General features: G+C 52.0%; 1 protein-coding gene across 4 annotated transcripts in view; it reads left to right on the forward strand.

Annotated features, from left to right (window-relative positions):
- Window positions 1–13,757, forward strand: part of PACSIN1 (protein kinase C and casein kinase substrate in neurons 1) — a 58,946-nt gene that overhangs the window by 33,495 nt on the left and 11,694 nt on the right. For 3 of the 4 annotated variants that reach the window (XM_048826554.2, XM_048826551.2, XM_048826555.2), the window contains exons 2-3: window positions 12,140–12,269; window positions 13,270–13,426. In XM_048826554.2, the coding sequence (XP_048682511.1) occupies window positions 12,207–12,269; window positions 13,270–13,426 (220 nt within the window). In that variant the 5' untranslated portion in view covers window positions 12,140–12,206. Of the gene's footprint in view, window positions 1–12,120; window positions 12,270–13,269; window positions 13,427–13,757 lie in introns of those variants that run through there. The other variant, XM_075122119.1, reaches the window with a different exon arrangement.

The following is a 13,757-nucleotide window of genomic DNA, read 5'->3' on the forward strand; positions in this document are numbered from 1 at the left end:
ACCCTTGCTGTAGGAAAGCCGGGTCTATTCTCGCTGAAGGCAATGAAGACTCAGATCAGATACCTCAGCTAGGGCTGCTTGTGGCTAATTCATATGGGATGCTATTGCAGTATCTGTCCATGTCTCTCTGAAGATACACCTACACAGCACACTTCTTTCAGTGGTGTGTAGACAGGTAGCCCCCCAGCCTGGGTATAAATAGCCGTGTTGGTGGCGAGGCACGGCTTAGGTGAGTAACGACATGCCTGAAGCCTGTGGATATGTACCCAGGTATATACCCTATATGGCTCATTACTCACCCGAGCCATGCCTCCCCATCCATTTAGTAGGGTCCTGCTGCCTCCTGGCTACTGGAGCCTTTCCCCGCTGCCTCTCCTCACCAGAGCCTTTCACTGACACGGGTAGCTACACACCACAGTGTGGACACAGCCAGCTTTCCCCTGCAGCGTGTAGCTATACATGACCTGCAGTGTAGACGTAGCTTGACTCTCTGTCTCCTGGTTCCTTCCCATCTCTCCTGGTACATTTCCCTTCTCCCTCTCGGTGTTTCCGCACTCTTTTGTTTCTTCACTCCTTCCTTCTGGCCAAGGGGCTATTGTTGAGTGTAGCAGGCAGGGATGTAGTCACACAATTCCCCTGGCCGCCCTCACTTCCTCCTCTTCCTCTCCTGCGCTGCTGCTTCTCTCTCTCCCTCCCTCCTTCTCACTTGCAGATGAATCATGTTGCCATAAAGATTGCACCCGGCAGCCAGCACACAGCAAATTGGTGCTGACTGGGGCACTGTACCGCAGTGGGGAAACTCGCGCACGTAATGTGCAGATGCTAAGGAGGATAGCACATCCAATTAACAGCTCCTCCTGCTTTCCTTCCTGAAGAAAACAACGCAGAGGAGAACAGAAGGAGCAGGGAGAGAACGAACCAGGAATGTACTCAGCCTGCATCGCAATGGCAAAACCCCCATTAACTTCAGGGGGGGCCTGGCCAGAGATCCATTGTAGGGCAAAGTTTATGGCAGCTCAGGCCTTAGTCACCCTGTGCCACAGAGGCAAAAAGGAAGATAGCAAGACCTAGTGGTTAGTGCACTAGCTGGGGGCTCAGGCTTCCTTGCTCTGGCACAGATTCCCTGTGTGACCTTGGGCACATCTACAGAGGTATGTGGGTGCCTAAAGATGCAGACTGGTGCCTCGTAGGATTTTCAATGCGCCTACGCAGGTTAGGCATCTAACTCCCATTGATTTCAAAGCCCTTTTGAAATCCCTGCTTGGGCCCGACCTGCATCTTTAGGTGCCTAGATATCTTTAAAACTCGGGCCCTTAGTTTCTCTGGGCCTGAGCTCCCCACCTGTAAAATGGGGGTAAAAATTCTGCTTTGTCTGTCTAGGCTGTAAGCTCGGAGGAGCAGGGGCTGTCTCTTCCTAGGTGTCTGTACAGCACTTAGCACGATGCGGCATAGGCTCAGTGGGGGCCTCTCGGTGCTACTATAACATAAATATGATGGACCAGATAACAGCCCCCGTAGCTCATGTCTGCTTGGAAGCAGGGGGGCTATTGCTCAGCTGCCTGTGGTGTTTGTAACGACCTGGTGCTGGGGAAGGACGCTGCATCGGCCGCTCTAGAGCTGGACACTCTCCCTCCGCACAGCAGGGGCCGCTTGGACAGGGGTAGGATAAGCTTCACCGACAACGTGCTTCCCCCGGCGCTGGGAAGACCACAGCTAGGTGCGGCGGGAGCTCAGGCTCTGCCTGTGGCTTCTCTGCCGCGAAGGGCCCAGATTCTCCAGCGTCCTGTGCGGGCAGCACCCGTGCAAAGGGAGTGGTACCACATCAGACTGGTGGCACTGAACCGCCCCTTTGCAGCAGGGTAGATGACTGCACATGGGGCAGGGCGATGGAAGCTCAGGCCCCCGGGATGCAACCGATGCCAACTTTGCTAGTGTTTTGGGGGAACAGGAGCTCCAGCTGACTCAGAAATAGGCTGACAGCCAACAAGCAGAGCTGCATGGCTGGGGCACTGCTCAGGACTTCCTCCAGTATCTCAGTGGCACCTCAGCTGGCCTGGCTGGGGCTGCCACAGCCTCCCAGGGACCACTGATTTGGGCAGAGGGCAAGAGGGAATGGGGCGAGACAAAGCAGGCTGCAGAGAAGCAGCAGCAGCAGAAGGTACTCACCGTGCCACTCACCCCTGGAGAAGCCCAGCACTGAATGCACAAGGAAGGAAGCTGCTCTCTGTCACCGGGGCTGAGGACACCGGGTGGAGGAGGGATGAAGAAGCCTGAGACTGAACAGACAGCCGGCCGGAGTTGCCTTTCCTTCTCACCTCCGAAGAGGGACAGTTACGGTAACTCAGGGAGAGCCCAGACTCCGGGCTAGAGAGAGAGAGAAGCAAGACGCTTTTATGACCACTCAGCACTGAAATGCATTTCAAAGGAAAACAAGGCTGGTTTACAGCATGCATGTGTGCGCGTGTATTCACGTACCAGGGAATAGATGGCCATGTTAATGGCAATAGAATTCGGAGACAAAAACCCAGGACCCACCGTGCTACACAAGACGAGAGAGAGGCGCAGCCAGGAGCTAGTTATTACACCAGGCCTCTCTGTGCCTGACTCTCAGAGACGTTTGCCTGGTCTGGGTCTCCTTGCAGAGATCAGTTGCTAACAAAGCCAATCCACCCAGAGGGTTTCTAAAATGACACCCTCCCCTGCCTGCTGTTTGCTGGCTCAGCAACAGTGGCATGGGGCAGTCAGAGGGAGCTAACTGGTTCATTGATCGCCAGCTCCTGTGGATAACGCTTGGCCACGAACATGGCATTTCTTCCCACCCTGCCTCCTTGCTGGGCAGGGCTGGAATAGCAAGCAGGGCAGCAGGTCAAGCTTGAGGTGCACGGGCAGAGCTGTGGGGAGCCCAAAGATATCCCTCCAGTACAAAGGTCTGATGGGCAGAAGCTCTTCTGACAGCCATCCTGGTCACATGGCAGTGCTCCTGGTACCTGTTCTGAGGCTGCTCCAAGCCATGTTTTGGAGCTAGGCATCCCAGGGAAGGCTACATCTCTAGTCTCCCCATGGCAGCACTGGCCAGTTTGCAAGCAGCGTCAGCAGCGTTGGCTTGGTCCCCGTGGGTTCTGAGGCACTGCGGATACCTGGCAGCTAAAGGAAGTGCACCATGGGCAGTCGTTAGAATGCAGGCTGCAGATTAACATGGAGACCCCAGGCCTGCCAATGAGTCAATGCAGTCCGCTCTGGCAACTTGCACTGGGTGCTGTAGTGAGGCGTGACTGGCAGCTGCTAAGGAGAGGCCCTGGACTGGACTGGTGAGGGCCACAATTGCCAACTTTCACGTGGTAAATAAGCACCTCGATTTTCACAATAAGCCAAAAATCAAGCTAATTCCATTTCAAAACAAGGCCAAAACAAGCCACTTCCTAAGAACCCCAACACTCTATGTGACTAGATCCCCCCGGCGTGCAGTCTGGGACTGTGGTGGGCCGGCTGTGCACCCCTGACTCTCTCCCCCCTTGCCCCTGCTTGCTGGGAGCCGATCAAAAAAGAGAAGCAACAAGTTACAAGCCAAAACTAGCCAACAAGCAACTCACAAGCCAATTAAGCCAAAAACAAGGCCAATTTCTGCATTTTTCCCACGGGTTTGGCATGTCTGGAAGTCAGGATTGAGGTGCACTGGCAGAGGTGTGGGAGGGGGGCAGGACTAGAGTAGCGAGGGGTGCTGCAGTTTGGGACTGAGGTGTTTAGCAGACTTGTATGTGCAAAGGCTCAGGACTGGGGTAGCAGTGGGCATTACAGGTCAGGATTGAGCATCTGCAGAGCAATTAGTGGACCCGGGAGTGAAAAAGCAGTGGATGCTCCAGGTCCAGATTGTGATGCAGCAGCAGCAGCATGGTCTAAAGGCCAAGGATCAAAACAGCAGAGGCTGGAGCAGGGCACGATCACGGTGTGCAGGCAGAGCTGCCAGGACTCGGATGGCAGGGCAGGAGGGGATTGGAGAGGACTCACAGAGCCGCGTGTGCAGAGCCCAGGACTGGGATGAGGGGGCTGCAGGTCACGACTGGTTCCAGTCACATAACTGAGGCAATGAAGAGTTACCCGCCTGCCATTTTCACTCCCATAGCCCACTGCAAGATCATCACTGGGCTGCTGGGCCCTGCTGGATTCCCAAGTTCTCCTCCCCTTCCCATCCATCCGACATAGTGCAGCAAGCAACAGGTGGCATCAGGCTCTGAAAGCAGCTCTTCCGCTCAGGCCTGTCTTTATAACAGGGACACGTTCAAACAGCCTCGGTGGCGGCACAAAGCCAAGCGGCAACACCTTTGAGAATAAATTAACATGGATTAAAAAAACACCCTGCATGCCGTGGAAACCTGTTTAACAAATATCCTCATTACACGTGACACGTGTCTGCACGCGACAGGTCAGCTGCTGCCTTCACGGGACTCCTGGCTGCTGTTCTACAAACTATGGCCATCGCCCCAGGACTGCACGGTGCTGTATGCCCTGGGCAAGTCACATCCCTGCTCCGTGCCTCAGTTTCCCCAGGTGTAAAATGGGGGTAATGATACTGACCTTCCTGCGTAAAGCGCATGGATAAGTGCCTGAATAAGAGCTAAGTACAGTATCATTATCACAGCTTTCCACCATAGCCTCTCATCAACAACAGCCCTCCATATTCATCCCAGGAAGGAATTAGGCCCTAGGTGGGTCTGAGCAGCTAAGGTTGGGTAGGATCTGGATCCGGCCATTCCCAACACTCAGGAGTGTTTCCAGCTAGGCTCATCTATAATACAAGAGTCACTTCATTCACTCTTACTAAAAAGAGGGGAGGGATGGTCTTCCAGCTAAAGCCCAGCTCTAGGAGTGAAGAGACCTTGTAATGCTGGCTGTGCCACTGACCCTCTGCATGACGCTTCCCCAGACTGTGTCTCAGTTTTCCCATCTGTAAAATGGGGATAAGGACACCTCCTTCATAGGATATGGAGGAGAACTAAGAGGCTGAATTTGGAAGAGCTTGGATGGAAAATGCTATAGAGGTACAAACAGTTCATCTTCACAACCCTGCGGTCCTCTATGTAATAGTTCACCTTGCTCTGGACGCTAACCACATTATTGCTGCGACCCAGGGTTTGAACTAAAATCCTGCAGTGACACAAAACGAATCACTAGCGTTTTGGACTGTAGGTGCAGAGCGATGCAGCATTTTGCAGCCACTTCTGGGGGGAAGCACAGCAGCACACCGCAACACTCCAGTGTTTCGGACAGGACGTGAAGAGTGGGGGTACATCTGGACAGCACCTGGCACATTGTGGGTGTTACTGTAATGCAGACAATAATTAATCATAAAAGAATACTGTCTCCAGGAGGATTTTAAGGAAGCAGACCATAGCTACTTGTTCATGAGGCAGGGTGGCCAGTACACCAGAGTTAACCCACCCCTATATTTCTTGAACAGGTTCTCTTTTAAAAAGAAGCTCAGTAGGGATCTATGTGGAGTGCAGAGAATTGCATGTCTCTTGCATTCATTTCACTTCATTACCCGATAGGTAACCCTAAACACAACTGCAGAGAAGTTGTAAACACACCCACACTATAAGCCAGTGGGTTAACTTGCCAGCCCCTGCACAGAGAACACTTTCCGCCCACAGGATTCCAGTCCCTTTCCTTCAGGGCTTTGGTTTCAGTTCTTCAAAAGAAAACTAGATAACACAAGTCCAACAGATCAGTCACGTCCTTTCCTTCTCCTTGACCCCAGGTCTTCTGGCATGCTTGCGCCACCTGACAGTGCAGGCATACTCCTGGCTCGGTTTGCATTGGTACCTTGTTCTCACTCCCCCCTAGCACTGGGCTACAATGTGCCTGGGTCTAAACCACAGGGATACCACCATTCTTCCCTCCCTGGCACTGCTAACTACTGCAGCATGGCAAAGGCAGAATTTCACAAGGGTCTCAGCGTTCCTACCTTCACCCCTTTGACACAGCTCATTCTCTGTGGCTGGCAGAGAGAAACTTGACTCCCAGGCAGAGGTGTCACTAAAGCTGTTTCATTTTCTCCCCTTGATGTGTTTTAACCCCAGTGCAATATGTGTAAAATTGGCTTGATAACGCTCAACCCTTTTCAGCTGCTCATCTTGTTGCCTTGCTGATCTCTTAGGATCTGTGGGAACTTGATAAGGGAGTGAGTGTTTTACATGGGGCTGGGAGTGCAGGCCTGGTGTGGGGCGAGGGAGAAGGTGTGTGTGTGGGCGAGGGAGGTTTAGCACAAAAAACAGACAGTAACATGCACAACAAACAGCAAGGAATGTGTGTGGGTGCATAGCACCACAACAAAACTGACAGCAAGATGCAACAATATATTCAGCAGCAAACAGCAGTGTCTGTGTGTAGCCCCACAACAAAACAATGGACAGCAATAGTGTGTGTGTGTGCGCACGTGTGTGTAGCACCACAACAAAACAACAGACTAATATACACAACAAAGTGTACATGTGTGTGTCTGTCTATAAAGCCCTACAATAAAACAGCTGACAGCAGTGGACAGTAACACACGGCAGCAGACATCAGGGAGTATTTGTGTGTGTGTTTGTGTGTAGACAACAGTGTTGGTCTGAGTGCATACACTTGTGGGTAGAATGTACATTTGTGTGAATGCGTATTTCAATGTACATTTGGGGACGTGAGCATGCAGTGTGTGTTTGTGTGTATGCATGTATGTGCGTACCTTGCGGTGACATGATATTTGGTTTTGTGGGGGTGTATTTGCACAACTGAGTGTGTTACTGAGAGTGTGGTGCTCTGGTGTTATGCAGATATTGCTCTGTCCGCATGTTGTCTGTGTGCATGTGTCTCTTTGTGTTGTTGTATATGTTGTGCATGGGCGTGTTGCTCTGTATGCGTACGTGTGCATTGCTCTGTGTATTGCTGTCCACTGCTGTGCGTGTTGCTGTTTGCTGCAGTGTATATCTGTGTGTTGTGTATGCTGTGTGTTGCTGTGTGCTTTGCGTTACATTGTGTATGTGCATGCATACATACATCCCTCGGACTGCATGTGAGGGACAGAGTCAGGCATTTATTTATAGCCAACCCTAAAACACGGGGCAGGATTGGTGGGTTCCTTGGTTATATCACTAAATCCCTTCAAGGCTCTGTTAGTTCCATTGCACTGAGCCCTGCAACTCCGCCTCTGAACGATGATGAGCTCAGGCGCTCACTCCAGCGACCCTTTCAGCACAGAGGGCTGCGGCTGGCAATGGTCCCCGCTGCTGCACCATCCAGTGGAAAAGCCCCCTCGGCTCCTGTTCCCAAGTTGCTGTGTCTCCCACAGGACAACCAGGCTATAGCACTGAACCCTGCACAGCGAGATAGGCCCTGGTCACTGCTGGGCTGGATTGCTGTAGGGCCCACATGGGGTTGCACCCTTGCGAGCGCTCCGGCCTCCCTTAGCCCAGTGCGGCAGCCTGTGTGTTATGGCACCAGAAGCCACTGGCTGCCCGTTCCCTTCCAGCTGCTCATTTACACTCCTAAAGCCCTAAAAGGTGTGGCTCATGGGTTCCTCAGGGACCCCTTTCTCTGCCAGGCATTCAGGGTAATGCCCCAATGGTTTAATCGCAAGGGGCCAGAGGAGAGGGCATATTTGGGAAGGCTCCTTGGCTGGAGAATTTACTTTAGGCTTCAGTTTGCCAGAATCTGAATTTGCGGGGCTCCAGGTCAAGTTACAAGGCCTGTTTGTTCCCCCTGGCTTTTCTGGAGGAGGGATGAGAAGCTGGAGGTGGGGAGGGTGGGAAAGAGCCAGGAGTCATTGCGGGAATTTGTTATTGGATTCGCACGCTTGATCTGAAATGTCGCTGAAATTTTTTTTTACACTGTCCATGTGGCTAGAGGACTGGATGGACGCACATAAAAAAGCACAGAATGTCGCTCTTTTCCATCCCTCGATCTCAAAGCGCTGCACAATGGAGAATCCAGATCACGGTCTTCGTTTTATAGATGGGGAACCCAAAGCATAGAGAGGGGAAGCGATTTATCCAAGGTCAGCCAGCAAGCAGTGATGAAAGTAGACTGCAGCTCACCCCACTAGCCCCAAGTGTCCCCTGCTCTCCCCACTAGAGCACACTCCCTCCTAGAGACCTGGGAGAGGAACCCTGGAATCTTGAGTAACAGCCCTATTCGGTTTCCGGCTCAGCCTTTGCCAGAGTCAAACTAACGGCCGGAGACATTCATCTGATAAATTCTGTTGCCTATCCTGTAAGTACCTGTGGTGGGGTTTCCAGCCTTCACAGAGAGCTTCCCATGCCAGAGTGCTGCAGACAATCCAGGAGCAAGATGACTCGCTGTTAGTAATTAACTTCACTGAGACACTTCGCCTGCACCTGAGGCTGGCTTCGGGAGGTGAGGGGTTACAGTCACCTGGAGGACATAATCCATCAGCTAATTGGGAAGGTCAGCATGCTAAGAACAAACTAACAAGAGTTGATGCTGCATCCACAAACAGCAGGGCTTTCCGGTCAGTGCTGCCAGGGGGAGGCTTTGGTGAGACAAGACCGTGACCTCCCTGACTAGTTTGGAGAGAGTGCAGGCAAAACAACTGCCAGCTGTCAAGCAGCAAAATTTGGGTCCAGATCTGTCCCTTCAGTGCCCAGAGTTCTGGGGCTTTGCTTTGGCCCTCTAGAAAACTGGGATCTGGGTCCAGATTTCAAACCGCAGGTGTCTCAGACCCAGGGGTTGGGTTCAGCCCCAGCTTTGATGCTTTCATTATAGTTTTCAGAGTAACAGCCGTGTTAGTCTGTATTCGCAAAAAGAAAAGTAGTACTTGTGGCACCTTAGAGACTAACCAATTTATTTGAGCATGAGCTTTCGTGAGCTACAGCTCAGTTCATCGGACGAAGTGAGCTGTAGCTCACGAAAGCTCATGCTCAAATAAATTGGTTAGTCTCTAAGGTGCCACAAGTACTCCTTTTCTTTTTTCATTATAGTTGATGAGGTTTTCAGGGGATTCGATGAAAAAGTTTCCTAAAAAACAGTTTGCCTGAGAAACAAAAGATCCTGGAATCTTCTCTAAGGCTGCATCTCCGGCCAGGGAGAGCCCTGAAGGCACTGCGTGCCTCACCTTCTCCATCCTCTCTAGCTCAGACCTGTAAAGGCTAGTTGTCCTCCTCTGTGCTGTATAAACTGTATCAACACTATTTTGGAGGGAGCTCGCTGCCACTCCACTCCCAGTTTCTCCCAGCAGGAGGCACCGTAGAGAATAGGTACAAGAGACCTGACCATAGGCAAGTTCGCGGCCTCTCCAGTTCCACCTTCCACTTGGAAGCACCTGGTGCAGATGAGCATTCTGCTGGGCACCAGCTTGGCCTTCCCTGGCCAGAGCTGCCTCTCTGCCTTGTTCTGATGCCAACTCTTCCCTCCTTTAGCAAAGCGGCAAAGGGTTAAGTGGCTTGGCTGGCTCACATGACTCTCTGGGGATGCCGTTTTTCAGAAGATCAGAGGGGATTAGGTTGAAATATCAGGAGGAGAATTTCCTGTTGCTTGGCTTCCCCTGTCCCTCACCTTCCCCAACAACCACCGCAACCCAGCTTCCTATCCCCCTCCATCCCCCCCTTCATGTGCCACTCAGTCCAGCAGGGATATGCAGCAGGGCATGAAGAAATCTGGGTAAGGGGATGATTCTTCTGCTAAGCGGTCCATGGGTTATTTCCTCCTCGTTGCCCGGAACCTTGCGTGAGCTATTCATAAGTTCATTCAGGATCTGCGACGGGGACGTCTTTCCAGATAGTAAACCTGTGGAATGGAGCAGGGCTGCTCTTGGGGGTAGAGATTTAAATACGGTGCAGAGGGTGGCATGGAGTGGTTATAATGGATGGAGGGGACGCACATAACCTAGTGCTGCTGGTATCTGAGTGTACTGGAGGACAGAGGGAGCTGTTAGGCGGTCGGAATTATCCCGCCCCTGCTGAGACACGAAGAAGCCTCCAGCCACTTCCCATGTTATTTATTCTCCCTCTGTTTTAATGCAGCCAGGATCTGAATGCAGAAGGGAAGGGTGGCGCAGCTGGGACCAGGGGAGGCCAGTCTCCCGAGGTGCCTTATCCCAGCCCATCCCTCTGCAGTGGTTTCGAGTACAGACACCTCCCATTTTAGAAGTTATTGACTTGAATAACATTGCTCGACCGCTCACGTGACCCGAGACTGTGACAGTAGCAGCAAGACGCCAAGCTGCCCAGCTCTTGCTCTCTGCATGTGATAAACTTACACGCAGGGCTGCAAGGGGGCTGAGTTGGCCCTGAACTGGTCCCAAGGGCAGGGCAGGGTCTTGCTTCTGGACCAGTGTCAGAGAAGCCAAGAAATGGATGGACATATAGATTCCTCTCCCATGCCAGGAGAGGAGCCTTTTAATACAGGAGTGTGGTCTAAAAGGGCCTGTCTCCATGGCTGTATGATGAAGCTAGCCTAGGGCACACCCCATTGTACATGGGCTGCACCAGTGTAATATGGAACTTGTACCAGTCCGACTTACTTATGGTTTATTTTTGTCCAGTATGTAAAGGGTTATTTACTTCACAATATACACACACGAGGACCATGCTAGATTCTCTGGGAGCTACTGCATTCCCATGGCTTTCAAAGACTTGGGAACTTGCAAAATAGGTCACATTGTTGCAACCAGCGTTCTAGCCTTCACCTGCTAGTCTAATTAAATTTGAGTATGGCTGACTCTGAAGCTAGAGATGTGGAAAGAAATGGTTTTTCTGACCTGTTCAGAGGAGAGAGCTGGCTGCTGAGCCGGTCAAGCCGCTGTTTTGATCTCTGTCAGTCCATGCATGCCTTGTCTTTGCTTTAATAAATGCGGAGTGGTTTTGGGGTACAAAATCCAAGTGAGTGCTTTTCAATTCTTCAGTACATGGCTGCTGGGTTCAGGGCTGTCCTAGGAAAAGATGGTGTAGTAAAAATGAGTATTTTTAGGATCATGAATTCAGCATTCCAAAGCTCATTGTTGGCCCTGGCCGAATTGGGGACTTATAGCCTACCTGGCAAAACTCCCTTTTCCTTTTCAACTGGATGCAGTGCTTTTCATTCCCCTCTCCCCCTGCACCCTCCCCACCCCTGCAAACCCAAACTTTTCTGCAGGGTTGCTCTAGTCTGTTAAGTGGCTGTTACATTCCTCCCCCCTCCCCCCCAGAAATGGCCACTTTTTATGTACAGAACAGCCTCCCTGACTGATCTGTAGGGGCATTATTCTCTTCTCTTTCAAATCCCTCTAAGTCTTGATACCTGTGAGAAATCAGCCAATTAATGATGGCTGGCAGGGCAGGCAGGATTAGCTGGCACTGTCTTTCTTCATTTATTTCTAAAAATGACAAATGTATTCTTAAAAATTGGTCTTTGTTTGATTTGGTCCTTCTCCCCCATCCTTCATATGTCACTTGGCTTCTCAGATTGTAAACTCTTTGGGGGAGGGACCATAACTTTGCTTTGTGTAAAGCATCTAGTACATCTAGGCAGTGTGGCCTACTGGATATAGCATTGGACTAGGACTTGGATTCTATTCCTGGCTGTCTGTGTGACCTTTGGCAAGTCACTTTCCCACTCTGTGCCTCAGTTTGCCCATCTGTAAAATGGGGTAATGCTCATGACCTCCTCTGTAAAGCTCTTTGAGATCTACTGACAAAAAGTGCCATATAGGAGCTGAGTATTATTGCAACAGGAACACGACCCTCAGTGGGGTTTCTGTGGGTTACTGTAATCTAATTATTGCATGATAATAATTTCACTTGTGGGCAAAATGGGTGATATGGGGTGTAGTTTGGAAAAGAGGAGTTGGGCTTTTCCCTCTAAACTTGTTTTTTATGGAAAAATGGATTTTTAATCCAATTTTTGTGGGTGTGTGGAAAAGTTGAGTTTCACTAGAAATTTTCAGGAAAAAAACCTGAACATTTTTACCCAAGACCAAATATTTTACAGCGTTGGTTTATTTATTTATTTTTTAAAAGGTGGAGATCAATTTTCTGTTGTTTTTTTTAACTGGGAAATTTTCAGCGGGGGCTCCCTATAATGGGCTTTGGCAATGCCTGGCAGCAGCTGGCAGAGCTGGGCTCTGAATGATGCATTCTCCCGCTGTGAACCCTGTCCTTCCTCCAACCAGTGCATGAGGTCTGGTGCTTCCCGGAGAGCGGCCGAGCGTGTGCATTAAACCCTGAGGAACGGGAACCATGTCTGGCTCCTACGATGAGTCTGCAGCAGCTGCGGAGGAAATAACCGACAGCTTCTGGGAGGTGAGTTCCCCCACCGAGGCCCCCTGAGAGACATTGAGCAAGCAGGGAGGAGCAACAGATTGTACCTGTTGCCTCCCCTGGTGCCTGGGTGGGCTCTGCTGGTGGAATAGTCAGGTGCTCCCACAGACCTGGAGGGTGGCATCTCTGCTCGCTAGGGTTTGCTCTGCACTCTTTTCTGAGCAAACTCACCGCTAGAGGGCGCCATCGACCTCCTCAAGCAGCCACGTTTTCAAACCGAGGTGGCAAAACCATACCAACGGGAAGCTCCCCCTGCTGGCTGGGCCCAGCAGAGACCCTCATCCGCCCCGCCTGACCACCCCTGCAAGAGGCTGAGCTCCACCTGATCATCAGAGCCAGGGACAACCCCCGGCGGCTTGACGGCTCGCTGGAACCCGGTCTCCTGCCCCAGGCGGCGCGAGCTGTCACGGAGCATTGAATGCCGGCTGCATTGGAATTGCAGCTGCAGTCACTGCGCTCTCAGGGCCTGAGCAGCAGAAGCCCTGCGTGTGTTCCCGGTTCAGCATCCAGCTCGGAGCTCGACCGCCGCCGTAGGGTGCCTCGGAAGCTCAGCGACCTTGCACGGGGGAGTGAGTTATGGAGAGAATCCGGTGTTCTCTTTCTTTCTTTTGAATGTGACCCTCTGAAACGGAGCCTGGCAGGGCAATGGCCTCTCCTCTCTGGAGAGCAGCGTTTCAGTCCTGTCATCCAGCCACAGCGCGAGACAACGGGTGGGGTGGGGGGGAGGAGGGCTACTGGGAAGCAACGTGAATTAAAATAGACCAGCTTCAGTCTCCAACCTCTCACCCGCCCACTCCTCTCCTGAGCCAGTCTAGTACCACTCACTCCAGAAATGGCTGATTTCACCCCCAGCCCTCTCCACCCACCCCCCAGTTCAGTTTGGCCTGGGGCCGGCGCTCATCGTTCCCTCCTGTCTCCAGAGCGGGCAGGGCTTGGCCACAGCCGGCTGCTGTTCCCAGCCAGCTGTCCATCTCTCCGGCAGGTGGGGAACTACAAGCGGACGGTGAAGCGGATTGACGACGGGCACCGGCTCTGCAATGACCTGATGAACTGCATCCACGAGCGGGCCAAGATCGAGAAGGCCTACGCCCAGCAGCTGACCGACTGGTCCAAGAGGTGGAAGCAGCTGATCGAGAAAGGTATCACGGCTCTGCCTCTGTCCCCAGCCCTTCATGGTGTGGGGGCACTGCAGCATTCATCCCACCAGGGAGAAACCCCAGAATGGGTCCTTGGGAACGGAGCTCATACATTTCCCCCTGCAAATTCTTTAGATCTATATTTTGATGTCCTCTAATAACTAGAGCAAGTTGGCTGGTGATGCATGCCCCACTGCCCTTTTCTGGATGGAATCAGAACTGCTTGATTGTGTGGCATAGGTCCCGCACTGCTAATGGAGATTCTCCTCTAGCTCATGCAGCAGGGGCCTGGTTTTTTTGGAGCTGGAGGATCTCAATTCTCTCCCCGCCCCCT

The sequence above is a fragment of the Caretta caretta genome, chromosome 21 (genome assembly GCF_965140235.1).
Source record: "Caretta caretta isolate rCarCar2 chromosome 21, rCarCar1.hap1, whole genome shotgun sequence".
Classification (NCBI taxonomy): Eukaryota; Metazoa; Chordata; order Testudines; family Cheloniidae; genus Caretta; species Caretta caretta.